The 27688-nt window shown below is 44.1% G+C and overlaps 6 protein-coding genes across 6 annotated transcripts; 1 reads left to right on the plus strand and 5 right to left on the minus strand.

Moving 5' to 3' along the window:
• Positions 1–776: 776 nt before the first annotated feature.
• On the minus strand, positions 777–2435 carry LOC6593235 (bleomycin hydrolase). Its single transcript, XM_002018320.2, has 2 exons — positions 1740–2435; positions 777–1682 (listed from the first exon to the last, which is right to left on the minus strand). Exons 1-2 carry the CDS (start codon positions 2289–2291, stop codon positions 813–815), a joined length of 1422 nt encoding a protein of 473 aa, XP_002018356.2. The 5' UTR covers positions 2292–2435; the 3' UTR covers positions 777–812.
• Positions 2436–2945: 510 nt separating this feature from the next.
• LOC6593234 lies at positions 2946–3585 on the minus strand. The gene is made up of 2 exons (XM_002018319.2): positions 3507–3585; positions 2946–3445 (listed from the first exon to the last, which is right to left on the minus strand). The coding sequence occupies exons 1-2, from the start codon at positions 3568–3570 to the stop codon at positions 3012–3014; spliced, it is 498 nt and encodes a 165-aa protein (XP_002018355.1). The 5' UTR covers positions 3571–3585; the 3' UTR covers positions 2946–3011.
• Positions 3586–3923: 338 nt separating this feature from the next.
• LOC6593233 lies at positions 3924–4850 on the minus strand. Its single transcript, XM_002018318.2, has 2 exons — positions 4768–4850; positions 3924–4709 (listed from the first exon to the last, which is right to left on the minus strand). The coding sequence occupies exons 1-2, from the start codon at positions 4832–4834 to the stop codon at positions 4009–4011; spliced, it is 768 nt and encodes a 255-aa protein (XP_002018354.1). The 5' UTR covers positions 4835–4850; the 3' UTR covers positions 3924–4008.
• A 558-nt stretch (positions 4851–5408) lies between these two features.
• On the minus strand, positions 5409–5842 carry LOC6593232. The gene is made up of 2 exons (XM_002018317.2): positions 5738–5842; positions 5409–5681 (listed from the first exon to the last, which is right to left on the minus strand). Exons 1-2 carry the CDS (start codon positions 5802–5804, stop codon positions 5509–5511), a joined length of 240 nt encoding a protein of 79 aa, XP_002018353.1. The 5' UTR covers positions 5805–5842; the 3' UTR covers positions 5409–5508.
• Positions 5843–10315: 4473 nt separating this feature from the next.
• Positions 10316–10907, plus strand: LOC113565122 (keratin, type I cytoskeletal 9). Its single transcript, XM_026985889.1, has one exon. The coding sequence runs from the start codon at positions 10328–10330 to the stop codon at positions 10745–10747; it is 420 nt and encodes a 139-aa protein (XP_026841690.1). The 5' UTR covers positions 10316–10327; the 3' UTR covers positions 10748–10907.
• A 1813-nt stretch (positions 10908–12720) lies between these two features.
• LOC6593231 (gram-negative bacteria-binding protein 3) lies at positions 12721–13257 on the minus strand. The gene has a single exon (XM_002018316.2). The coding sequence runs from the start codon at positions 13229–13231 to the stop codon at positions 12764–12766; it is 468 nt and encodes a 155-aa protein (XP_002018352.1). The 5' UTR covers positions 13232–13257; the 3' UTR covers positions 12721–12763.
• Positions 13258–27688: the final 14431 nt, after the last annotated feature.

Here is a 27688-nt window from a genome sequence, read left to right on the forward strand (position 1 = left end):
CCCTCTAATGCCTAATTAGGCATGCCAGGCACGTAAGGTCGATTCTCTGAAAAACTTAGTGAAGGTCGCGCCTCGGTGACGACAACGCTGTGGGATTTTTAAATAATTTTGCGATAAGCAACATGAATACAGGAAACGAATACACGAACCACTTTAAGAGCCATCCATTCGATGCGCCACAGTAATAATGTACTGGCGAATGGAATCCATTCGATACGCTTAAAGCTCTGCTCGAACATCCCTTGACAGATCTTGACACACTTCCATCCTATCGGGAAACTGAGACTGTCGCAAGAAAAAATGGGAAACTGGTGCCTTCTAATACTTTTGGGTCTCATAGCGAATGGCGTGGCTGAAGTGGACTATCCAATAGACATTGAAAGTGATAGATATTCTACTTCCAGCGCAACGGACGAACATCCGGATAACGATACTCCCTTCGAATTTCATGCAGCTGCCTACATGAGAGGGAACATTGATAAATGCGCTCAGTACAAGGACTACAAAGTGTGCGCAATCAAGAATGGGATTGAGATAACCAAAGCAAAGGGAAACCCCTATAAATTCTACTTTCGGCGATCTAAGCAGAAGAAACAGATCGAGTTCTACAACGAAATGGCCACTCTGGAGCAGTGTGATCCTCGTGCTGCCCTCAGAGGTCATGGAGGATGATGAATTTCTGATAGCCAGAACGAAGAATCCCAAGCGCATCTACATTGGCTCTCGCTATGGCTTCAACTATAGGGATCAAATAACGATATTGAAACCCATGGATATGATGTGATTGTGGGGTTTATTGAAACAAGGATTAATCAATCGAGGAACGCTCCCATGATATCCCATGGGGGCAGTTTTTTGCACTCCTTCCTAGTGGCGGCACCCAGGACATCGGGCGGCACAAAGCTCGAGTGTACGACAATCTCGAAGGCGTATTCCCGCATCCAATCCGTCTTAATGCAAAAGGGTGTCTTAGGCCTTGGAATCTTGGCCTTCTCTTCCACACTATGGTTGATCTCTCGGAGATTTGCTGCGGATGAGCTTGGAAACAACGTGGTCGAGGTCGACGGAGCAATGGTGCGGAATTCCAGCGGCTTCTCCTCGTCATCCAGGCGTACTTCCGTTAGCAGCAACACCCGATTATGGCGCGTTTCCTTGTAGAGCATGCGTTCTGCCTTGTTGAGCTGTGTGCACATCTCCAAGCCAAAGAGCAGCGGAAAGTCAGCAGATGCTTTCTTTGAAGAGTGCGCCAGCAGGTCATAGACCAGCCAGACAGCCTTGCCGCCAACCAGCGACCCCACAATGATCGGTACTAGAACGTCCATTGACTGATTGTTGTACCGCTGCAACTGACCACCCACCATGTTCGAGCTGAGAGCCACTTCGTAGTTGTGCAAGTAGCTGGATGACAGGCGCGGATCGTGGCCCAGGCACACCATCTCATCCAGGTCGAAGTCCTTGCTCACCAGTACCTTGAAAAAGGTGGAGCCGGTCAAGGGCTCCAGGCACTGGTAACGCTTCTTTGAGTCGTAGTACGTCCACTTGAACTCCTGCGGCGGTTCGCCCAAAACGATATTGATCACTTTATACAGCTGGGGCATCATCTCCCCGATGAGGGTTGGCAGGGCGCTGCCATCGCCATCGAATATGAAACGATTGTGCAGCACGCTCACAAACTCACGCAGCTGAGGGAAACGATGGGAGCTGTGGCTTATTGGATACCTATCCGGGCATATACTTACCTTACTCCTGAGGATTACATTAAGCTGGCGTGTGCGCCCCGTTGTCTGATAGCACTGTTTGGGTATAACGCCGTACTTCTTCACCAGATTCACAAACATCTGCCAGTTCCCGCCATCCGGAACGACATGCTTCATCAAGTATCGAAATTGTCGCCCATCCACGGGCTCGCCGCGCATCAGATGATCGGCCACCGCATGCAGCAAGTAGTTGCATCGCTCCAGCTTGTGCCAGTACACCAGGTAGCCCGCAGAGAACTCGAAGTCCACCGGCAGCGATGGGAAGCTCTTGGCAAACTCCAGGCGCAGCAGGTCAAGCCCCGTGGTGATCCAGGCGGGGCCACCGCTGGTGGTTTTTCCCTCCGAGTCCACTCCATGCTTGTTAGGCGGACCCGCCACCACGTTGGGCAAAATAGGCAGGCACATCCTCAGAGGATCGTGGGTCGTGCACACATTCTGGGCGAGAAGATTCCGTGGTTCGTTGTAGAACTGCTTGCGCCAAGTGGACAATTGGTCGATGGTCAGAGAAAAGCACATGTTGGGCTGTTCTGACATTCAAAAGTTTGTGCACAAAAATAAACCAGAAATTTAGGGCAAAGTGTGACCAGATGTCAGATGTGCGCCTGCCCAGTGTTGTATATCGTTCCGCGAAAGACCTTCGATAACGTATTTTTTTGCTGTAGTTGTACTAGAGATGAACGCGTCAAAAAATTAAATAAATTCATTAAAATATATACGAAATTAAAGAAAATACATATATGAGGAAAGTCTTAGGGTTATTGCATCATAAATTGCTGCTTTGTTGTTCATGCAAAGACAACAGTAGGGCTGCAAATACATCGAGGCACAATCGATAACATCGATACACTGTCCCGCGCCCATTTCAAAGCTGTACTTCAATAATTCCGCAATTAAGCCGCGGCGCATCATTCACAGAATTTCTGCTAATCAATCACACCTAAGCTGTGCGCCGATTCCCGAGTAAGCGACTCCCACACACGGAATTATGACAATGGAATTATTTTGCGACTAGTAGACAGATTATTGTTAAGCTCTGGGAAATTTGCATAGCATTTGAACGGGGGATCAGCTGGGGATACCAGTAAATGGTGACACCTCCCTCTCAGCGAAAAAACCCATTTGTTTTTTCAAAGTAAATATTTAGCATTTTTATGGCTCGAGTCGTGGCCACGGAAAGCAAGACAAATGTTTTAGCTCGTCAATAAACTTTATTTGAGTCACTTTTGTTGAATGCATTTTGCTACCCAGTATAATCTAGAGATTGCTATTGCGTATCATCCTGTCGCGGTTCTCCACAGCATAGCGGTCTCCCACAAAGTAACTATTGCCGATCCTGCCCATCACCGTTCCATCGGGGAGATAAACAAACACATTGCCGTTTGAGAGCTGCACTGTGGCTGGGCGACCGTTAAAGTCGATCGATTGCCTCTTCTCCACATTGGCTCCAAGGGGTCGGAACGTGTACGTTTTGGAGCCTTCAAACAGCTTAATGATACCATGGTCTACAACGAATCTGTGCCCATTGTAGGTGATTTTGTTGTTATCGCCCGAACCGTATATTAAGGTGTGGTCGTTTTCGATAATCGTAGTCGCGGAGGAGGCGAACTTCTGGCTTTTGCTGTTGAGGAAGCTCAGGTTATCGTCGTCCAGTGAGGCATCCTCTTCGGAGCCGAGCAATCGAGGCTCAGCTGTGGTGGCAGAGAGAAAGATATTCCTTGGATAATCCTCATCAAAGGGTAGATACCTTACCGTTACTCAGACAGGCGATGCTCCCAATCAGCCCCAGTATTATCCAAGTTCTACCCAAGCCCATTTCGCAGCGACTATTTCAATGCCAGGTCGAGTTCCAGCTATTTATACTCCATGGTCGTCGCTCTATATATATACGACACCAAAGCAGTCGTTTTGGGAAGAGCGATGCGTGGCGAATCGGTGAGATTTTGATGGGCTGTTGTCAGGCGAGTGTCTTTAACATTGTTGCAATATACAAAGAAGTCTATACTCTTTCATTTTGCACCCTGGATTTGATTGGACTGTGGTTTTTAATACACAGAATGAAGCATCTCCGAACTCTGTCCGTCTGTCCGTCTATTTCTCTGCAATAGGGGAAAATGGGGCCAATAATTTCTTAATATCAAGAAAATAAATCAATCAAACGATCAGAAATCCCATTTGTGTAACAAAGATATAGATTTATTGGTCGTCAAGCTTCATTACAGGGTTTTTTGTTTAGATGCTTTGCCTCACTCGCCTAGAAGCGAATGTTCCCCAGACTCTTTTGGAGATCCTCGTTCATCTGCTGGAGCGATTTCTTTAGGCCTTCTTGCACTTGCCGCTGGATGTTCTCGGCATACGTTTTGGCCTCCGCTTGCAGCTTGTCCCGATTCTCAAAGGATGTGCGATCGCCAATGAAGGAGGTGTTACCAACAATGGCAATCACCGTTTGATCGGCTAGCTCTACAATGACATCGCCGTGGGAGTACTGCACTGTGGCTGGCTGGCCGTTGATGACAATCGCCTCCCTCTTCTCGACGTTGGGCGGCTGTGCCTCGAACGTGTACTGCTTGCCGCCCTCCCTCAGCGTGATGACGCCATTGACCACGTTGATCGAGTGTCCATTATAGCCACTGTAGTTGATGTTTCCCGTACCGTATTGGAGGGTCTTGCCATTGCTCGTGATGATGTTGGACTGCCCGCCATTGATGAAGATGTTGTTGTCGTTTGATGAGATGCTGGATCCACCATTATTCTGGACGAGGAAGCTATCATCGTCCTGGGAGGCATCCTCCTCCGAGATGGAGGTATCTGCTATAATCCTACGGCCATCGGATCCGATCAAAATGGTCTTCCCATCGGCTCCCCGTATGATCTGTCCCGCACCGTTGGAAAGGAAGGTGCTTCCCTGGCTCCGTAGTATCTTCTGGTCATCAGAGCCCGTCCCTTGGGGCATAGCTGTGGTGGAAGAGAGTGTTCATCAGCGAGAAGATTAAGAACTACGCAGATGACTTACCGCTAGCCAGACAAGCGACGACGCTGCCAATTAGCCCCAATATAATCAAAGTTCTACCCAAGCCCATTTTGCATCGACTGTTTCAATGGCAAGTCGAGTGACAGCTATTTATACATTATCGTCGCTCTGTATACTCGTTCCCGCTGCACTCAGTATGGGGTATAGGGTATAGAGTATAGTCTGAACGGACGGATGAAAAGATAGGACTGGTGGGGAGGTCAGCGGTGCAATCACTGGTACCGGGAATTGCCAGAGACGCGCGCGATTGTTTGTTTGTTTTGCTATTTTACTTCTACACGACTTGCGGTTGCGATCGGTGCCGGGCCGCCTTCGTGAGTCACCAAGTCCCCAAAATGCTAGAGCGAAGCGTGCCAAACGATTGAGTTTACTAGACATAATTTATTTCTTAGTTATTGGCAACTCTACGTGCCTCATTTGAGGTACGATTATGTGTGGGGTTTTTTCAAAAATTCCCACTTTACAAATCACCAGAAAGATTCTAGGTTCTTTGGGATCATCGCTGAATCTCTAAGGAGCTTATCAGTTAATGGAATCATATAGTATATGGCCACTCAGCGAGTCTGAAGATAGTTGGGTCAGTGAAACCCGTCAAAGATCGTCCATTAATTACAATCATATCATTTGGAGGTAAAGATATACTTCTATTTATTTATTTGATCATACATTGAATTTGTGTCTTAAATGAGTTTAGTTCTTAGAAAACTTCTGCCCCCGAGTCGATCAGTAACGCCACTTGTGGAGAATAGTGCCTTGGCTGCCATAGTTGGCCTTGCCGTTGCCGTTCGCGTGGAGGACGATGTTGCGGGGGTCCTCCTCATTGCCGCCATTCCAGGCGGGTCCTCCACTGGCTGCATGATGGTTCGACGAGGGTCCCCCCCAGGGCAAGCCATTCACTGGAAAAGTGAATGCCACGTAATGCAAGAATCTATAGATCTAAAATCAGACTTACCGCTGAGCAAAGCAAAGCTGAAGAGGCACAGCAAGAGCAATAGAATATGCAGACGACGGTGGCACATGGTCAGGGCGAAGAGTTCAAAATGATTGAGCTTCAAAATATCAGCGTGGATTATATATACTCGTATGTACTTACATATATGTATTTTCATTGCTCTCTCTCTCTCTCTCTCTCTCTCTCTCTCTCTATCTCTCTATTTGGCTCTCTGTGCGTCTATCTTTTGGATTTGTCTGTCCATCTCTCGCTCTTTCAATGGATACGTGCTGGGTCGGTCTCTGTCGTAGTCGGCTTATGCATAATGCAATTTGCTGTCTTTCGTACTCCACTCTCGGAGAACCCCCTCATACTGGCATACTCTATTCGCATTCGCCATCCGACGCACAATAGTCGGGCAATTAAGAAGTTTCGCCATGTGGCTGGCTACGTTTCTAATTATTTTCAATTGAATTGCTTTGCTATCCGCAAAAGTTTTTCTATTGCTTTTGCCATTAAACATATCGTTCTGCCCGATTCGCCCCTCGGCCATTGACATTGGCCTCAACGACGATGAGTGGGTGCCGCATTGGGTGGGAGAAGAGATTGAGAAAAGTTAAGCTCTCTCTCTCTCTCTCTCTGTGGCAAGTTTCACAATAAAAATTAAACAGGTATTGCGCTGTTTGTTAATGACAGATGTGCATTGTTGTTGCCTGCCTCTCCGGTTGAGTGGGGGATTTATAGAGTGCGGGGACGCATGTGGATGTGGATGGTTTGTGTTGGGCAGCAGTTTATTCAACTCCGTTAGCTAGATAACACTCGTGGAATAAAACAATTGTGAAAATACGAGAGCGAGTTAAAACTAAAGTGGTTATAAAATGCAATGGCTTAAAGTTAGTCCGCTTGGAGAGGGTTTGTTGGTGTGGTGCGGTGCGGTGGGGGCTTAATGTATGTAAATGCATTAACTCGTTACCTGATTACCTACTCGCTTGCACTTGTTTGCATTCTCGTTGTTAGTTAACTACAAGTTGGCAGGGTGACTTTTCTAGTTTCTGGCTTGTATATTTCCACTATCACTTGAGGATTTAGCATGAGCTCGTTACTTATACTCGTTATATTTAATGTTCGTTTGAAGAACTCGTTGTAATAATTTGTGCGAATAATTTATTTAAATACATATACTCGTGGAATACTCGTTAGAATGATAATAATTGTCTTGTTTAAATCCATTTTCTTTGGTTTCACTTATCTTAATTAATGTCTACCGTTTACACCATATATATGTACATATATGATTTCTCGCTGTTTGTTTGGCTACTCGTTCATTGTTCGCTAGAATACTTGCCTTTTGGTTTGACTCCCTACAAAGAAGATACACTATTACCTTAAGCAGCTATTCCTGATCCCTCAACTCTCTTTTTCATCTTTATCTTGCCATGTATCCAGCTTCGAGGTAGTTCATGTTCCGTACTGAATTGGAATACTGTCCAAGATAAACGACTTTGACGCTCAAATTTTGTTTGCAGTCGCAGAGAGCATAACCTGGTCTGGACATGGGGTTTATGGGTAATATCTTTGCGTGTCTGTGGCTGCTCGTTTTATTGTTGCTTTTGCTGAGCGAATCGAATCGAATCAATTTGATTTTCCAATCAATTAAACTTTATATAAATTGCGTCTGCGATGCGATGCTAAATATAACAACAACAACAATTGCAGCAGCAGCAGCAGCACTGGCGACTGCTGGCAGACAAAGCGTAAAGCACTGTTAGAAAATACTAGCATGAGAGGAGTTTGCTCTCTGTCGCGCGCGCTCTCTACCTCTCTTTGCCACAGTACACCTCTCCCTCCCTCTCTCTCTCTCTTTGCTATTCTCTGTTTTTGCAATGTCTCTATCAACGGCTGACTGCACAAGAATAAAAAAGGCAAAAGAGAGGGAGTGAGGAATTGCGACGAACGTCGACCAACGCTGAAGATACCCTATAAAAACGATCGTTTCTATGGAAGATACATATATGATATATGATCAAAAAATATGTTGAACAACTGTTATTAGCAATGTTTGGTTATTGTTTGAAGAATAAAACACGTTTTTACCTTCAAAGAAAAATTATTCCATTGACAAGTAATCCGATTCGAATAAAATGTTGCCAATATTTGTATAATAATCTAATGTTGAGTTTATATTACAAACAAAGATGTAGATCTCAAAGAAAATTTTTGTATTGTTCTTATCCTTGGAAAATATATGGTATGGTGCTCCGATCTTGAAGGTTTCAATCTGTAAAAAATTTCTGCCGGAAAACAAAACAACTAAGAATTTTGAATAAATGGAAACAAACATCTGTACATAGTCGTAATACTCTTTGCCCGTATATACCAACGCCAGGTCTGTTAAATGGATGATCAGCGGAGAGTAGAGCCGAATGGGGGATGGAATAGGGTGTCGTAATGGGGAGTGATGGAGTAGCTGCTGAGTAGGGTGTGGTGGGGTATGGTGTGGCGTTTTTGGTGGCAGGTTACTGGGGGGCACTGCATATTGCACGACTTTGACTGCACTTTCGCATTTGGAAAATGTGTTGTGTGATTTTGGAATGCAGAACGACGATGCCACTGTGTTGCCGCTGTAGACTTGCGACGTGAGCCATTGCTGCCGTCGTTGGTGGAGAACATGGAAAATGCATTTGATCAATTGAGAATGTCAAGAAACTCGTGTCTAAGAGTGCCTGCAATCGACTCTCGGACCGTCACAAAGGAAGCAAAGCAAAGCAGGTAGCCTTAATAAAGACAATTAGCTTAATAAGCAAACAACAACTTGAAGCAGCAGTGGCAACAGTGGCAGAGCGCCATTAATTCAATTATCCAGGTGAGCTGCACAAATTACACTCGCCACTCTACTACACTCTCTACCCTGTACAGGCATTATCCTGCTAGAGGATTCATTAATGCTAATTGAGTACACAGCCCCAGCACCCCACCCCATAAAGGTGCTACACAGCAAGGAAAAAGGGGGGGAAATCGTTCCTACAATAAAATAAAATTGCATTACTACTCAGGAAATCATTGCTCCAACATGACGCGGCACATCGATATGTTCTCGACTCGAGCTGCACAGAAAATGACCGAGATGGATACAGCTTACATGTCCTGTGCATGACGCATTGATACATGACCCGAGTCTTTCTGAATTTTCGGGCTATATGAATGTTATTTAAATTTTAATTGGCATCAAATATTATATATTTTGTTCAGTGTATCTGGGAAACATACACAGAAACATGAGGACCAAACATTTTGATTTGCTTAAATGTATTTTGAGCTATACACAAATCTGTGCACTTATTACTTTCGGTGGTAATGGAGGGATGTCTTATGGTTAATTACATAACAACGCAGATTACTATACATCTTCTATCAATCTTTCGTAATTAGAAGAAATTAAATAAAATAAAATCGCTTTAATGTTCTTATGATTATGGTTATGATAAGGTAACTGAACACTTAATTAATTAGAATACATTCATTCGGGTCCAAAAAGAAATAGTGCTCCTGTAGGTACTTTTTGGAAGGAGTGGAAGAGGATCCCATAAAACCTCATAGCTTAGCCAAAACTGATCCTAAATACCAATTTTTTTTAGATTTTGTATGTCCTTTTTTGGTTGTAATTTGTATGTGAATATGAATATTATCACATATTATCATTATCCAACGAAGAAACCCCCTTTCTGATATACAACGCATGGGTACATATGTACATACATATGTACATAGGGTGATTCGAGTAAAAGTTTTATTTCTAAGAATGCTTATTCCCAAAACTCTATCAAACCTTTAGATGAAGTGATTTTCGATTAACTTCAAAGTTCAAAGCGTAAGGCCCCAACCCAACCCTCCCAACAACATCGACAAGAGCCTGACAAAGTTCTACAATTATTCTCAATTTTTCGCAATTTCTTGCCATTTTTTACACCGTTCAGACATTCTGCACTTGGACTAATTTTAAAGAGCCATATATCAGCGGCAGCCAAGAGCACAAGAGAGCAAGAAAGGGGAGGGTGTGTGGCAAGACACCTGTAGAAGGAACCCCTTTTCACGGTGGCATGTGACAAATGTGCGTCAAGTTGCTGGCAACTTATTTTCCGCCCCTACACGCCCACACTTTGAAGCTGAAGTTGAGGCAAAAATATTTAACTTTCTGGCAGCGGAATCTTTTATAATTAATTTGCAGCTCGGCGGCGAATTCCTTCCTTCAAAAACGCGTACCCCAACCAGAGTTCAGGCTTCATATTTTAGCTATTAGAGGATACCCGCCCGCGGGTTCTTGGGATAGTTCCAGCGTCCGGAACGTGTCCGGACACGTATTTATATTCATGGCAAAAGTTACACTTTCTTTTTGGTTATTTTGATGGCAATTTATGGGTGGAGGTCCCATCCCCGATACGGGCTTCAAAGTTCACTTTGTCAAGCTTAAAGCTCAATGGGGGACAGGTTTGCTCATTCTCCGATCGAAAAAGCTTCGCCAGGGGCTTTGTTGTTCAAGTATTTCTGATAAGAGATTCGTCTCATCGATGACATATTCGCTCGCTCATCAGTCGCGTATTTCTAGAGATCAAGATGGGACCGGTTGTCGCTGTTGTGATGCTGCTGGCTTTAGCCTCGACTCTGGCAAGCCCCACTTATAGAGGCAGCTATGGTGATTATCAGTCCGGAAATAGTTTGATCAGTGGAACTAAGACCGGCGGTCCCTTTGCCACAAATAACCTGGATGCTGCACTGATTTCGGGGGGTACGAGTGGCGGACCCTTCCAAAACGCACAGAAGAGCGGCGGCTTGATAATTGGCAGCCACACGGGCGGACCTTTTGGGAGTAAGAGCCAAAACTCGGACCTCATAAGCGGAACACATACGGGAGGAGGACCCATTGGAAGCGATGGCCACACGGAAGGGCCCTTTGACGGTTCATCGGTTGGCGGGGGATTATATAACGGCCTAAATACAGGAGGACCATTTAGAGATCATTATTATCTTAATTAATCTCACAAATATGCCAGAAAAATAGAATAAAATCTTTAGAATACATAATTTTTTATAAACGTGAACATAGGAATAGTAAAGATTATACTTATTTTTACTAAATTTTGCTGTAGTTCTACTTTTGAATCTTAAAAAATACCATTCAAGTTGTTCCTATTTATTTCCAATATATGTTTTACTTTTTATCGGTTGAACCTCCCCTATAATAATAATAAATGACAAACCATTTGACACATTGATGCACCTCCGCTTAGGTTTAGCGGAAATAGAAAATAGACTGATTTTTTTTTTTTCAATTTTGTTGTTGCTTTCTCCAATAGATCCCATAGATTTTCAGTGGAACTCAACCTGTTATAAAAATTAATATCCAATCCACTTCATAAAACTGTAGACGTTTATTGGCTCCATTTATTTTCAGCATTAATGGAGTATAAACTTTATATACTAATTCATTTGCCGCAGTTTTCCTTGTCATTTTGCATCCCAAATGGCTTAGAATTGTAGAAATGGCCCTCAAAAAACAAACTATAAGTGTTATTGGGGGGAGTAGTCGTAAAAATGGAAATTTAAATATTTCTTTATTGCAGCAAGCGTCAAAAGTTTAAGTTCACATAAAAGTATATATCGTTTGTACATATGGATGTGGTATATGGGGCATGTGCAGTTGATTTTTTTTTTCAGTTTTCTCAGTGCCTCATAAAGTTGTCGTCACAAGTCATTTTTGTGCCTGCAACGTGAAAAATGGTGGCCAATGTCTGCGTGTATGTGCGGGTGTGACATGGTTCAAGTGCCACAACAGAAACTGCCACAAACTTGCCGCCAGCTAGAATTCTGCTGCGAAACGAAATGAGAAAATGAGAGGCAGCACGGAGAGGTAGCAGCCTCGCAAATGTTGCTGACAGCGTCACTTGCTGTTCGCTTGTTCGCTGCCTCCATTCCAGAGAATCTAGAAATATACATATTTCGTATATGTACATACATATATACGTATATGTGTGCATATGTATGCATGTAATATGTGTGGCAGATACATATGTGTATGCACTGAAAAAGTGCAACGAATCCGTCGTGCATTTTTTGTTGCCATAAATGATTCTTAAATTGCATAAAATGAGTACTGACAAATGGACAAGAACATTGTTTAATATTCCTACAGAAGTTCTGTTCTGTTCTGTTTAATCTCGACGTTCAGGCGTTGAAAGCGGTCAGCGGCTCAGGTCAAAAGCAATGCGAAGGCAGAGATGTAACACGAAGCAGGCCTCAACAGAAGCGCTTCAGAGAGTATCCTTAAAACAGCCTTAATGCTCCTTAGTCGTACAAAAACCAAGACAATGGTTTTTTGGATCATTTTGGAACAGTTTGGAGCATACATATGTACATATGAAGAAACTACCACTTACCACCCATATCCTATAGAACTATAGTCCTATAGTCTGAAGAAATGGAGGTGTTGTTTCAAAACTTTAACTCATATCTGGTCTTTGTGTTGTGGTCTCAAGAGAACGTAATTGTGCCCAGAAGTAACCTTATATGAAGTTTGTAGGAGGAGAAAAGTTGCGATACGATACGCATCTTTGAGAATAGTTTCTTTGGTGCTGTTTGTGTTTTTGTGGCACTTTTTTGGGTGACACATGTCTGGAGTGGAGTGCAGAGAGTGGTAGGATTCCAAAATGATTTATACGATCCGGATACTTGCTTCTATATCTGTGACAAAGTGCTTCTTTGATTTATGGCCATTTGAGATGAAAACGGTATGAAAATAAAACAATGCAACTGCGTATCGCGTTTGACGCGCGCCAATGACATCCGCCAAACAGAATCCAGCATATACTATCCATAAATAGAGAAATAGATGGATATTGATATATTATTCTGCCAAGTGTAAGTCTCTGAGAGAGGCATCGCATCAATTAAATCTCTAAGAACCTCTTTAAATCTTCATCTGAATCTATCACTGAAAATACATTTATAAGTTCTCTGAATAATAAAGCACTATATTCGCTTTTTTTATTTAATTTATGCCACATATATATTGATAGTCGGCTGGCCATTGACTACAATCGGCTGATGGCCACCGCCTGAACCTCGCGCATCGATGCGCTGCGTGTTCGCTCCTTGACCTCCTCCGACCACATACCGTTGGTTGTAGTTGTGGTAGTCCACGCCATGGTACCGCGCCGTCGTCCAGTAGTAGAGCACATCTCCTTGCTGCAGTTTGTGGCTGCGGTTGTGGTACGTCCAGCGTCCGTTGCGAGATGTGACGATGTCGGTGGCCCAGGTCTGATCCGAGAGATCGTCCATTTCCGCGTTGACCTTTCCGTGGAAGGCGAAGAGTGTGATTCCAGGCTCGTCCGGAATGGAGACCTCGAAGCCCTTTGGCGAGTTGACCTTGACGGTGGCCTTGGGCACACTGTACGCCCCACTGCGACCCAGCCAGAGGGCCACGATGAGAAGTAGAAGCAGCATCTCTATTCCCCGCGACATGATGCTGATAACTGGATTCCGTCTAGCGCTGATACGCGGCTTTTGTACGGAGAGCTCTAGTCCTTATCTCGTTTTCGTTTTGGGTTTTCCATCAAGAAAAAGCTGTGCATAACCCGCCGGATGCATTTGCATCCCCCTCGTTCCAAAAGAGAGATACTTTCGTGTGCGCCCCAAAGTATGCGATACAAATATTTGCACAGTAATATTTCTTGGGCCCTTATCCCCCTACTATCTCCTCTCGGCTGCGGTTGGCGTTTGCAAGTGAAGTCCTTTGTGCGATAATATGGGAGTACTCACAAGAATCTATGCGGCTATGTTCGGTTCTGCTGTTCTGCTGGCAGTCCGGCCACCGACCACAGTATTTTCAGCTGCAAATATGCTGTCGGCATTCCTGTGGCATGCGTCGCATGAGGCAGACAAAGGCACGAGGTGGGGCATCATACTTAAATGACTATTAAATGATCTTCCATTGAACGACAGTCCCAAGAATATACTAGAATTATTATATGATAAATTATCTATATATTAGGTTCAGTATTTTCGTCCCCTCTTCTCTTTCTCCTTGTTTATCCTTCACTGACCCACACTGACTCGCAGCTAAAGCGGCTTAGACCCCATCTCCATCTGTCCCTCCCCCCTCCCACTGTCCAATAACCAGATGCTAGTTAATTCGTAATTGCTCTGCCATTTGTCAGGCCAAAAACCACTCCGTGGGGTCCGACAATTGTCCCCGAAACAACATTAAAAGCGGGAAAAAGCACAATATCAACTTTTCCCATTTTCCCACAGGGAGAGAGTGAAAAAGTGGGTGGAGAGAGGGAGAGAGTGGGGGGAAAAACAAGCAAAGTCAAACCACAGCAAACCGAAACTAAATAGCTGGACATTTATACGAGCCATCCATCTATCCGGGATTCCCCGCTCAATCTATTCATTCAGTCATTCGGTCATTCACTCACTCACTCACTCACTCATCTATCCATCCATCCATCCACCCATTGCTATGCGGGTCCATCCATCCATCCATCGCCCATCGCCCATTCCATCGCCATTCCATTCCCGAAATGTTTTTAGAGGCACTGTTTCTCTGCCTCTGATTTATAAGCTGCATGCCGCTGACCACTTGATTGCGTAGTCTCTTCTTCTCCCTCTTTCTAGTGTGTGTGTGTGTGTGTGTGTATGTGTGTTTGTAATTTATTTACGTTAACACGCGCACTGGCCCAAGAGCACCTAAAACTACTACAATCCGCCGGCCCAGAGCCGGGGAAGGCTCAAAAGAAGAGCTTTTCCCATTTTCATTTATTTTAAATGGCATAGAAAATTGCAAACTGACATTTCTGTAGTGCCTGCCCCAAGTGTCCGACCGTCCGGAGAATCTCTATAGCCATGTGGCATGTGCACACAGCCGGAAATTCATTCGGGAAACGTCGTATCTGGTGGGTACGGGTACGGTAGAACGGAGTAAGGGTATGGTCTACTGATTACCATGAAATTACATTGTTTCGCACTTAAAAACGTGTTGGTCAGTGTACATTTTCGGGGGTCCAATCGGAGGCCAGGACTTTACCTAGCTTTCCCTTTTTCCTCAATTAAGTGACCTTCCTTCCTTCTTTTCGTATGCCCTTTTTAAAAAACGCCCTCTTGGGCAAGCCTCAACGGAAGAGTGATGTTTCTATGTAAACAAGTCTTTCAATGATAACTATATCCGGATGAAACTTAGCATAGAACATAGACCAGGATATAATCGCTACATCACATTAGTCTTTGGAAGAAAAACTTGTTTATTTCCAAGGATAAACGAATCGCAACAATGGAAGCTAAAGGTATACATACAGATCTACATAAATGCATGAACGTTTAAATACATATATACATTTAGATATATATGTAGATATTAGCCAAAAAAGATCGGAAATCAAAGAATCAATGGATACTAAAGAGTATCCCAACGTTCGTCGCCTGAAACTATCGCATTTATCTCTCTTTATTATTTGATTTGCGTTGCACATCCAGACACCCTTGCCACTGCTTCACAGTCGAATTTAATTGCTTGCGTTTATTGTTAAATGATTTGATTTTTTTGACAGCTTTAGCAGGGGAGAGCGAGGTATGGCTGGGGGCATGCGTTCGCCAGGTGGCATGCCTCACCTCCTGTTAGATTTTGGGCTCTGCTTAATTTGTTAAGCATTTGCCTAAATTGAATGGAAATTGATTTTCAATTCAATCGCATTTTTTCCCCCTTTTAGCTTGTTTTCAATGATGCATGCCACACGCGATGCAAAGCGACAATAAAAGGAATGCCGCTGCATGCCGCTGATGTCCCGAATCTCTCCCTCATTTCTGCAATTCAGCATAATTCAATCAATGGCTTGCACATGCAACATGCATTATTTGTGTTTTTTTTGTTTTGGTTTGAATAATTTGATTTTCAGTTGCCATCGGCATGTAATTCGTTTACCAGGGATTCTGTGGTAGTTTTTCTTATTTGTATTAACAGATGAAAAATGCAAAAAAGGACAAAAATATCAGTTTTTCACCTTTTCCCTTTTCAGATCCATTAAGCTACGGTTGCTCTATGATTTCGTCGGGAAATCACACTGGAAAAGTCCAATATATTCCTGTAAAGTGTCAAAAAATTGCCTATAACACGGACAGAGAAAGTTCTCTTTAAGTCTATACAATAAATAAGTTGAATCAGAGAACAAAAGTGGCATTTCAGTCCTTAAACTTGCAGATATCCGTTAAATTATGCTTGAAATTGTTAAATAAATTATATTTATATTCTGTTTTACTCTTATTTGACAATTAAAAGCCGATTAAACGTATGAAGGAGCCTAACAACTCACTTGAAATTGAATTTTACAAAATACTCTGCGCTAATGGGATTGTAATTTTGTAAAATATTTAATAATAATCTCTCTTCTAGAATTCCATTAATAGCATAATTTTTTGAAAAAGTATCATTACGCACGGCCAGCTACTTTGTAGGAAGGGGATGGGGATGTGGTTGGTGCTGTGGATGGAGTGTGGGTGTGGGTCTGGATATCCTTCAGACACAGTCTCTGCTTATCCATCTCCATTTCTCTATAATCAATTTTACTTTGGCGCTGAAAATGCAAACACCTAGACAGCCGCCTGCCACATCCCATCCTGCCACGCAGACACACATCTCTGTTGAGGGGTGGAAGTGTAAGGAGGAGAGTAAGCAATAAGCCAAGCCAAGATCTATCTAAGCATGGGTACTCCTGTCATGGCTTACACATACCGAGCCACTGAGAGGACTCTTCTCCGGCTCCGGCTCCGTCTCCTGCTCATGGACTAGAATATTGGAACCGCAACCATTTCGCATGTAGCGGAATCCTCGTAGCATATAAACTCGGAGACAGTCCTCCGTGCTTCTTTGGTAGCATCGACAGCGCACATATTTAAAGAGCAAACGTTTATCTAAGTTGTACCGTTGCGGTTTCCGTTGACATTCAAATGCGGAAACACCTGTCGCCCCGCAGCCACAGAGGCAGCTTCACAGACAGGCGAATGCAAAATGGGGAATGGGGAATGGCGGCTGGCGGCTCTAAGATGTTCGTGGCAGGATGGATGGGGAGGCAGTTGGCATTCACTTCCGATTTCACACGCACACGAGCAGTCACTGCTCTGACAGTAGAATACCTTCTGCCACATACGAACCACTTCCTCGAACCCTCCTCTAAGCCCGCGCTGGTGCGTGCAATGGGTGTCTCTTGGTCTCTGGCCGGATACAAGCTTCTCGAGGAGGTAGAAGGACGTGGGGAGGAGGCGTAGAACACGACAAGTTTCTCTTGGAATCGTTCTCTTGCCACCCCTTCAGACGACTTAGGGGAATCTTGAAAGACTTTACCACTTTGTAGTTACAATTTTGAATTTTCAAGCACTCGCCAGTTCTTAAATGGTTTCGCTTACACCTCGAACATGCAATTGAACAAATTAATTACTTGACAACTTTACAAGCATCCTCTTTACCGAAGGAACAGCAGCAGCAGGACCTGGAGTAGGAGTCTGTGGATCAGCCCGCAGAATTGTGGTTCCTTTCTGTTTGAGCGGCTGCTCATTAGAGTGTCCTACGAAGGAACATCTACGCAGCATCCCAGCATCTCCACCAAAAACGTACATTACTTCCCCAAAAAGAGGGGACGGGCGATGGGGGATGCATACGCATCCTGATTCCTGTTGATTTCTGGGCTCATTAATAACGTGGCTCTTACTGATGCGATTCTGTGCGCTGGCTGTGTGGATTGTGAGTTATGCGTGTGTGTTAGTGCATGTTTAAGTGTGTGAGTGTATGTGTCGGCCATTGTCGAACAAAGTAGCTAAACGGCCAAAAGGGAACGTCATAGCGATGGCCCAAAATTACACAAGATACGATGCATTATAGGCCTCCATCTGACTGGAAGCTAAAATATTGAGATATCTTGAAGATAGACAGATAGATAGTAGGTTGTGGATCGTAATATAAAGAATCATCGGATATAGCTTTGTAAACTTCAGATCATTGGTTATTATTGTAAGAAAAACAGCACGTGAAAATGCATTATGCAATTGATTTTCTGCTCACGAGATGAACGAATATGTACATATTTTAAGGCTTTCTCCTATGGATTTCTTAACAGCTTCATGAGCTTCATTTACATGTTCTTCCACGCTTCCTTTTGGGCACCAAATTGCAGCACAAATGACGCAGACACGCCACCATCTCTAGCGGCAATACAATGGGCCAGCCACCATACGTTCTGTTCTGGTTCTGGGTTCTGTGTCTTGGGCAAGCAGCAGCCTTTTTGTTTTTGGCTGCGTTCCCGGGGCGTACAGCCGGAAATTGGAAAAGCGTTGCTTTATGCATGAAAACGCGGGGCGAGGGGCGGGGAAAGCGAGAGACAGAGATAGAGAGAGAAAGTGCGCTTTGTGGCCTGGACTTGGTTGATGCTTCGGGGTCCCCTTGGCACTTTATGCATGCGCCTCTCATAAAGAGCAGAGGAATTCGAGGACGGACCGGACTCCTCTGCTGTGTGGCCATTGTTTGTGGCACCAGAAAAAGAGTGGACTACTGCCACACGGAGTGGTGTCCTGCTAATGTTGGCTGTTAAGCATGCATTGGCCATGTGGCCATAGGAGGATAGGGGTCCCTCCTATCCGTGGGGGATACAGCATGGATCCTCTCCCCGAAATGCGGTTCATTAAATGTTGTGTGTAAATTGGCGCATATTTTCCACAAATTATTACTATATCAACAAAAATCGGGCGGTAACCATAAAAACGCATCATCATCCAATGGATTTATAGGCTATTTCCCTTCACTTTTCCCGGGCTTTTCATTGAATATCTGCGCAAATTGGCTTTTATTTCATCTCCTCTTCTTTTTTTGTGTGTTGTGGCACAATGCAAACTAAAATCAGTCAAAATGTATACTGCAGAGGCAAAAGCGATACTTTATCTGTATCTGTATTTGTTGCAACTGTATTTGCATCTGTATCTATGGCTGTGGCTGTGGCTGGCCGATGGGCGGGCTCTTCATTTGGTCATTTTACAAAATTTACGAAAAATATACATATGGGTAATTTTGTTTAGCGTAATTGCGGTGCCACTTGATTGGAGGCTGCCTATGCTGCCTGAATAAGCTGCCAATTCGATATTTGCCTTATAGTGAACATGGTTTCCTTTTTTTTTGTGTGCTTTTTGGTCAAAATTGTTGATAAGCGCAGCGTCGCAGCTCAATCGCATTCGAAATGAGGATATTCGATGCTCAGTTTTAATTTTCAGATGCGGCAGAGGAAGGAGCAGCAGAGGGAGTAGCAGCAGTGGAAGGAGCAGCGGAGGGAGTATCAGCAGTGGAAGGCGCAGTAGAGGGAATAGCCACAGAGAAGCCATGTTAATGAGCCCCCTGCAGCCACACCCATTGGCTGCAACTCCAGTTTCAACACTTTCTCGTTCTTCTCTGTTTGGTTCTCTGGCCGTTTTTCAATAAACGGCTCCCAAAAGCAAACAGACAACAACTACAGCGGAACAGCGAGGCGAGACGGCCAAGTTAATAAAAACCCGCGACACGCAGAGGCCCCTTCCCACACCACATCCCCCACCAGACAAAATTTCTGACGTCATCAAGCATCAAGCAGCTGGGGATACCCTTCTTGCAGAGGCAGATCTTCATTCTTGGACGACCAAGAATTCAATTCCGATTTAATTCGTATTCTTAGCTAAAGGATTGATATTTGCGGCATTCCACATCGAATAACTATATCTTTTTCTCTGACAAACATTTGTATACCCGCTGAAAGGGTATGACGACATGTAGATACAAGTACGAGTGTATATTGGAGCTTTTGGTAAATGCTTTTTGCTCTTTATGAGACCACAAACTGTTCCAAAAGCTAAATTCCACGGATGCCAGGAAATAGAAGCCGTAGAAAATATGCCATATAGAGGCATCTCCTTCGGATGCGATTTAGGGGACGGGTTTAATTTTTACCTCCACAAGGGGCTTCTACCATATGTCCATGCCCACATGCCATCGATAGGCGATTGCTTCGATTAAATAATTTATCAAAATAAAGACAGCCTGACCGGACAGCCACAGCCACATTCGGCATCCTCTTTCTTTTATCTTATGTGTTTACTGTGTTTTGTGCCACTTGACAGCGGAGTTAATTAATTTTTGGTTGCACACCGTCGCAACTTCTTTTTTCTTTCTCTTTCCACATTGTCTTTTAACTCTTTGAGGCATGCCACACTGACACCAAGCCACTTGCATTCTCTCCCTTTGGCTTTTCGTCTTATCCTCGAGGCTTGTATTTTTTCATTGGTCTCTCATTCTCTCATTTCAGATTGCGGCTTTTCCGTTCATTGGTAATTTACGCTCGGGGAAATTCCTACGTTTCCGTACTCTTCTTAGTTGCACCATTTTCCGTTCAGTTTTCCCTCTTATTTCTTTGGGTTTTTATTCTGTTTAAAGCTGCGGACGAATGCGTGTGTGTGGGGGCCGTGTGGGGTGTCGGGGTCTAAGCTGCTTAGCTCCTGCCTGGCCCCTGGGCCTCCATTTACACGTGACAGTGATTGGGTGCCAGTGTCGGGGATTTATTTATCTTTTAAAAGTGTATTTATTGCCGCACAAGCCACAGGACCCTCCCCAGGAAAAGGTGAGAGCAAAATACAAAACAGAAATTTAAGCAAAAAACAAAAAAAAAAAAAGGAAAACTAATGGAAGGGAGATTGGAATGGAAAGGAGGCGGGAAAGGATCACTATTTCTGGTCTACACATTTCATTATACTTTACGGGGAAGGATATCCTACACTATCAACAATTTATTTCACTTTTATCGGACATCAAGATGTATTGATTTTTGTTGCAGAGAAAAATCACCCGCACTGGCACCCGCACATGACGATAATCTGGACCTAAACTTTAGGCTTGAAACAAGAGCAAGACGAAAAAAAGATTGGGTCCTGCTGCTTATGAGGGTCATGCACTCATCTATACCATCTCCCTCCTCGAGGATCTAATCAAAGTTGATTGATTACGTGAGCCAGCGGGGAGAGAGTAGCAGCAGCAGCCCCCACATCCTCGATGTCCAGTTGATGACATTCCCAGGGGAGCAACCAACCCATTCCCTCCTTCCTTCCTCTTGGCTGCCTTTATTTCTAGCTAATTTTTAATCATCATATTATATTTTTTTGGGGGCTGATGACCGCAAATTAGGGCTGACAATTTGCTGGTTTCTTTGTGATGTGGGTGCCAAAAATATTTTAATTAATTTTGCCCCCGCCCCAGGTACAAAATCGGCTTATTAATAGAAGGGTAACCCTTTCTAGAAAGGATACTCCATGTCATAGGAGAAAGGAGGCCTGGTTATAAAACGATTGAAGGGTGGAAAGTCTATGAAATATGGGAGAGGAGAAAATTCTGCTTCTAATTCAATTGAATGATGCGCCTTTGTGGGTTTCTTTCAATCAAAGGGAAACTATACTATAATTTTACATTTAAATAATTTTATAATCTCGTTCATACATTTTCAAAGCAAATCGAAGGGACAGACAACCTTTTTGGCCTAAACACTTTCCTGACACCAAAAACCACATTTTCCTCACGAAAAAACTGTAGAACGGATGAAATTGTTTCGAACTAAATCTGTTTATTAACTTGCTGAAGAGGTACTCCCATTTGTGGGAGGAGCAGGATTGTAATACGATTAAAGGGACTCCGATAAAGAATGGAAAGCATTGGACTCTATCTAAAATTCAATAGAACGATGGAAGAAAGATCTGCTTTTGCTAGTCTTAACTATTGTTTAAAATTCACGCCTCGAATTTAATTATAATTTTCCGACATATATATTATACTAATCATTTTCCTAACACAAAAACCTAAAACCTATTCCTCTGGAACAAAAGTGTGCAACGGTGGCAGGAGACAGGATGCAGGAGGCAGGAAGCTGTTGTAATCGCACTTGACCTGAAAACCAATTGCAATCAAAACAGGAAGCGGCCTGCTGTTATTGCTGCTTTCTCTCTATTTTCCTCTTTCGGGGCCAGAAGCACAAACTCCGCAAAGGGCTGTAGCATGACAAACTAATTTCATTACAAGCAGATGGTGCTATCCAGTGGGGGCATGGGGCATTGTCTATACACTCCCTTCAGTCGAGTTAAGTCCGGACATAATGCCTGTAATAATAATCAACAGCAGCCCCAGACTCCAACTCCGACTCAGCTCTGACTTTAAGGACGGGAACGGGAATGGGACTCTGGAATGAGACCGAAGACCGAAGACCAAGACCTAGATCCAGACCGAGGAGACCATCAGGCTCTGAAATCCAAGAGATATCCGAGAGGAAAATTATAAGTAGACATGGGCACGGACACGGACACGGACATGCAGCTCTCATTTGCCCTTCTTTGCCCTGAATCTGAAACAATTCTCTCTTGGGACAAAAATAGAACAATTACACTAAAAATAAAAACAAAAGCCGGATAAGTGGGGCATTGGCATCCAAAAGAGGCGGATACGGGGGACGGGGCGGGGCGTGGCGTGGCGTGGCGTGTGGCAAGCTGTGTGTAATATGTGCACAAATTGAAAATAAAGTTTTGTAACAAAATGTCGCACCGGAAATGAAACTCACAGCACGAGACTTGGCTCTCTCTCTTTCACCATCTCGTTCTATCTCTGTTTTTGTGTGTGTGTGTGTGTGTGTGTGTGTAGCGAGGCGTATAAAAGCAGAGCAGTCGCTGATGGGGGGCGTGGTCGAGGCCAAGTATTGTTTGCCTCTCTATTCGTGTGACAGTGGCACGAAGGTCTGGCCTGTTCTATGGGATCTCTGTCTCAGTCTAGGCGCAGTCTGCGCCATTTGAGCCTTTTGCCATAATAAAAGATGACATTTTATAGCAGTCATAGCCATGTTAAGAGGCGGAGAAGCCTTTGCCCCAGAGCTACTCTTACACTATAAGCTTTTCAGCGAAATTATCAATCAAAACCTCCCAGACTATTAAATCTGATGAAATGCACCACACGTTGCTGAGTGCTAAGAACGTATTGTTGGAAAAAGCAATAGTTTTACATCGGTGAAAAGCCTATCGTGCTACAACAGCAGAAATCGAAGCCAGAGTCGGAGTCGGAGTCGGTGTGCCGGAGGCAAGTGAGAGAGACACAGCTGCAAAAGTACATAAACCCAGAAATGTCATGTTTATTTTCATTTCATAAGGAAATTGTCTGTCTATAGTTTTTGGCTCTAACAGAAAACGAGGCTGGAGGAGCAGCAGGAGGTAGAGCAGCCGTGTGAGCACCTGAAAAACTTATCCAATCTTTGGAATTGCCTTCCGGTTTTTTATGACCGCCTCGCCCGTTCCCACGTAGAAAAAGACATGGAACATTTCGGAGCGATTTATGGTCCGTAATTAGCATATGAAATGCGTTAAGTGCACCACAAATTGCACTTCTGGTCGGTTTACTCTTAAAGCCCAGTTTCTGATTCTGAATCTGTTTTGTTTTCAATTCTAATTGAATGTGAGTGAGCTCTATTTAAAGGACACTAGATGGCGGGGCTTATCTGATAATACTTAAAATATTCTTGATGGTTGAGCTATGTTATAGTGTCTCATTCAAAAGGACACTTGATGGTGGAGCTACCTTTTGCGTTTTATTTATTTTTGGCTCTTGATGGTGGGTTCCATCTGATGGATGACTTCCTCAAATTATCTCCCACGCTCTGCCACTTTTTCGCCTGTCACTCTGATGAAGCGCGATTATATTCATTAAATATTTTTGAATTTCAATGGATTTCCATGTGTCTCTCCTGGTATCGCTCCTTCCATCGATGGGTACACACTTCTCCAATGGACCAATGGAGACATACAACATATACGGCCACTTATCTAATCACATCATTAACATCATCAGAAATTTAGCTTTGTCATGGACCGCCTGCCGGCTTCTGGCCAACACCAACCGCTTAAACGCACCGGAAAAACGCACGAAGGAAAGTAGCAAGAGCTTCTGATCGTTGGGGGAGGGACGACGGGGGAATTACATTTTAGCATATGTCATAAAGGATTAGTCCTGATTTACGAAGGCGTCGTCGACAGCGGGGGCTAGCCGTCAAATGTGAGGGCGAGACCTTCCAATAAAGTGGGAGGCGGAACAAACGCGGAGCTGAACGATTTATAGAAGGGGAAGAGCGGAGCAGAAAGAAACAGGAGCTGGAATCGCGCGGATCAGAAACAGATGCAGACACAGAGCCAGGACATCGCTCCATTACTCTTTCAGAGAGGAGACAACAAAAGAATCAGCATCAGCTTTCAGTTCGGTTGTACTATTAGAAATAGCCTCAAATATATTTACATTTTTAGTATGGCTTACACTCAGAGAAACTATCGCAAAATGGCAGCACACAAATCGTACCCGTTAAAGCTGAGAAAAATGTCTGTTCTTTTCGTGTGTACAATAAAAAGTCGCGGGTCTGGTGTTCAGCTGGGCCCAAACAAAAGCAAGAGAAAAAAATGTAATGTGTACTTGTGTATAAATATTTATATATTGAAATGCAATGCGAATCAATGGGGAGTCTTCCTCCACGAGCGGAGCAGGACCTAAAGTCATACTCCAGGACTCCAGGACTCCAGGACTCCAAGACTCGAGGACTGGTGGGATGGCCGCAATGCAATCGAGCCGCCAGACAAAATTGAATTTGCAGCAAAAGTTGCTCCGGATTCAGCATCCACTGCATCCGAATCCGCATCTAACGTTCCCTTCCTGTCTCCTGTTTCCTTCCTTTCCCCTTCTCCTTCTTGCTGGCACCGTCTACTCCTCTCTCTTGTTGTGCTGTTTGTCGAATTTGAGCATGCGAAAATGCGATTTGAGCTGCTGCAGCAGGAGGTAAACTTCTCTGTGGCTCGTTCCCCCGAATAGCCAGAAATGGGGCAAATCGAAGGACCAGGAGGTGCAGCAGGAGTAGGAGCAGGAGTGCAGCTTTAGCTGTGACAAATCTTTATGCAATGTTGCATGTCGTCTGATTTGCCATGATGACATGCTGATGGAATAAGCGGGGGGATGCAGGGGCATGCACCGTGCACTACTACTCGATGGGATGTCGATGTGTCTCCATCTCTATGTCTATGTCTTCGTCTCTTTCCCTGCCTCTATCTCTCTCCATCTCTCTCTTTCTCTGCGTCTCTCTCTGTGTGTCTCTATGTCTCTCAGTGATTTGTTCAGTGAAGCGTTAAGCGCAAAAATTGGTAATGGCTGTGGCAGTGGCAGTGGCAGTGTTTCCTTCGTTTTTGGCAATCATTGCGCAGGTTTTATATTTTTGTCGGTTTGAAAAGGTTTTTTGATTTGGCCAGAGCCCGGAGGTGGAGGCCCGGAAAATCCAAAAAACACAGATAGTGTTCCACAGGATGCCACAGGACTCTTTAGGGACTCTTTAAGCTCCGAACTTTGATTAAGGATATGCCTCACAGAGTTATTATTCAATTAAATGTATTTTTGTTGGCCCGCGGGCTCTTTGAAAATACATCAAAAGACGCTGGAAAATTAATGCGGCAGAAGACAGGCAGCATTTCTCTGTCCTCTCCCTTCCGCACTCTATTTTCCCCCCGTTGGCTTAAAAGCCACGCCCATCTGTAATTGCATTTCATTTAATATGTGGGGAAAATTTTAAAGAATTTACACGAAAATCACACATAAATAATGTAAAATAATGAAAATAATGAAAATATCAGCTATAAGAGGTGACCCCTGATCCCCTGGAAACAGAAACACGAATCCCCGCATTCCGGAAAACCGAAAGGCAAAAAGTTTTCCAATACAAAATGGTGTGCCAGCTGTCATCATGCCCCCGAGGGCACCTCCAGAGGACTGTGGATGGGGGGATTATGATGATAAGGAGGCGTGGCAGGATGGCAGAGTATGGAACTGTGGCACGGTGGTACGGTGGCAGTGTGGCACTGTTGAAAGGCTAATTTTGCACATTTGAACTGTAAATTAAGGAGGAGGAAAATGCGTTTTGTGGCTTTATCATTTGCCTCTGATGATGAGAGGCGGTAGGAGGAGAAGTGGGAGGGGGCGTGGCTGGTCAGGGGGCAATTTCATGGTTAAATGATTCAGAAAGAGAATTACGAAATTAGGCCTTGCCACCCTTGGACTCACCCGCTCCGCAAAACACAATGTAATTAACTTTTGTGCGACTGCTGCTGCCCACGCCCTCTGCTCCCCGTCCTCCGTCTCTCAATATATTTGATATTTATTCTGTGGCACTCTCCGTGGCCCTCTGGGTGCACTTTGGGGCAAGTCTTCAGCTCCATCTCCATCTCCCTATTTCTCTGTCTCTGTCTCTCCTCTTTGGAAAGCAATTTGAAACAAATTTTATTGCTAAAGTTTTTTGGGGGGAGGGAGTGCCTGTGGAGAGCACATGGAAAATTGTTCAAGTGCCGCCACAAACAGAGGAAAAACCATAGAGAGAACGGGCACAAGAGCGGCTATAAGAAGGTGTCGGAGGAGGAGTCGCTGAAGTTATGGTCTGATCCACAATTAGTTGGAGCCTAAAAGTGTGCTAACAACTCGAGGACTTAGCTTAGCCTCCTGGCATGTGGTCAAAAGATTGATTCGACATTTGTTAAAGTCTTTTTGTTGTCCCTAAATTTTCTTCGAAAGCTGTACACATCGAGAAAAGAGCCCTGAAATGTTAATAATTCAGTTTTATAGTTATATTACTATTAATATTAATTACAAATATTATATTTTATTTAAATAAATATTTTCATATATAAATCAAATATATTTCCTATAAATTACCAATTTAATTTCACTAAATAAATGAATTATTTTCGAAAAAATAAATATTTTTTCTCTGAGTGTATCTGTTGATGAGGCGTTGAATCAATCAGAAACTAATGATATTCTTCCAAGATGTCAGGAAAGAAAAGTGTGAATGGTTGAAACTTACCGACACTTGAACATCGTTTGGCAGGAAACATATCGTGGAACGGGCGGCACCAGCAGCTTGAAGAACTGCTCTGCAACTGCTGACCCGAAAAAGAGGTCCAGCATGAGAGCCAGGAACCAGAGGCAGAGAGCATCGTAACGTTTTATGGCCAGAAGGGCAGCCAGTGCGTATGCGTAATAAACAAAACAACTGCAGCAGGACCAGCGCAATTGCCTCCGTACGTATCAGTATCTGTGTGTATGTTAGCTTTATTTAAATTTACAACCCAAGCATTCGGCACTGTTGAGCTTTTGCTACGCACCAGCACTGAATGGTGCCCCACTGCCCCTTGCCCCCGACTCCCACGTCCCTGGGTGCACATTGTGTGTATGTGCCTCTGGCTCACTGCCTTTCTGCCTCTCAGTGTTTGGCGTTTCCCTCTGCTGAATAATAAATTGTATTTTGCGGCATTTAAAAGCAATTTTTTAACATTTTTCAATCTCAATGGCAATGGCTGAAGCGCCTGGCACGCACACACTCATAAAGCACATCCTACATCCCACATCACAGAACCAGGATGCCCCCAAGAGGCAGAGGAGCAGCAACGGAACTGTGGCACACAGTTTTGTCTACCAATTTTGCAGTGAATTGTCCAGGGGATCCTCTGGAAGTCAAGGCGCTGTCAAATCGTAACAACAGCAGCAACTGCCACAGCAACAGCAACAGAAGTAGCACAAGGAGCTAGGAGAAAAGGGGAGGGGGAAAGAGAGAGATGGGGGCAACCGGAGATGGGGGCAACCGGAGATGGGGGCAATTGTTGGCTTAGTCTGGTTTTTGGCAGGGGCAGGCGCAGACAATTTTCGGACTCTACTCCCTGTGCATTTAGTTAAGCTTCAAGTGAAGACAGGCAACGATTCGGCAGTGAAACAAATTGCAGCATTTACCCTGTTCCTGCTCCTTGCCGTTGCCCCTGTACTCCTGCCCAGGCCATTTGCAGTACGGAACAATAGTGGCAGACAGAACCCTGACTCAA

Source organism: Drosophila persimilis, unplaced genomic scaffold, assembly GCF_003286085.1.
Source record: "Drosophila persimilis strain 14011-0111.01,24,50 unplaced genomic scaffold, DperRS2 tig00000002-arrow-pilon, whole genome shotgun sequence".
Classification (NCBI taxonomy): Eukaryota; Metazoa; Arthropoda; class Insecta; order Diptera; family Drosophilidae; genus Drosophila; species Drosophila persimilis.

Bases quoted from the DNA above. Each gene is read 5' to 3' on its own strand.
- LOC6593235 (XM_002018320.2), bottom strand. From the start codon at position 2,291: ATGTCAGAACAGCCCAACATGTGCTTTTCTCTGACCATCGACCAATTG. The intron at 1,683-1,739 runs GTAAGTATATGC...CGTTTCCCTCAG, and splicing joins ATGTAATCCTCAGGAGTAAG to CTGCGTGAGTTTGTGAGCGT.
- LOC6593234 (XM_002018319.2), bottom strand. From the start codon at position 3,570: ATGGGCTTGGGTAGAACTTGGATAATACTGGGGCTGATTGGGAGCATC. The intron at 3,446-3,506 runs GTAAGGTATCTA...CTGCCACCACAG, and splicing joins CATCGCCTGTCTGAGTAACG to CTGAGCCTCGATTGCTCGGC.
- LOC6593233 (XM_002018318.2), bottom strand. From the start codon at position 4,834: ATGGGCTTGGGTAGAACTTTGATTATATTGGGGCTAATTGGCAGCGTC. The intron at 4,710-4,767 runs GTAAGTCATCTG...CTTCCACCACAG, and splicing joins CGTCGCTTGTCTGGCTAGCG to CTATGCCCCAAGGGACGGGC.
- LOC6593232 (XM_002018317.2), bottom strand. From the start codon at position 5,804: ATGTGCCACCGTCGTCTGCATATTCTATTGCTCTTGCTGTGCCTCTTC. The intron at 5,682-5,737 runs GTAAGTCTGATT...TCACTTTTCCAG, and splicing joins CAGCTTTGCTTTGCTCAGCG to TGAATGGCTTGCCCTGGGGG.
- LOC113565122 (XM_026985889.1), top strand. From the start codon at position 10,328: ATGGGACCGGTTGTCGCTGTTGTGATGCTGCTGGCTTTAGCCTCGACT.
- LOC6593231 (XM_002018316.2), bottom strand. From the start codon at position 13,231: ATGTCGCGGGGAATAGAGATGCTGCTTCTACTTCTCATCGTGGCCCTC.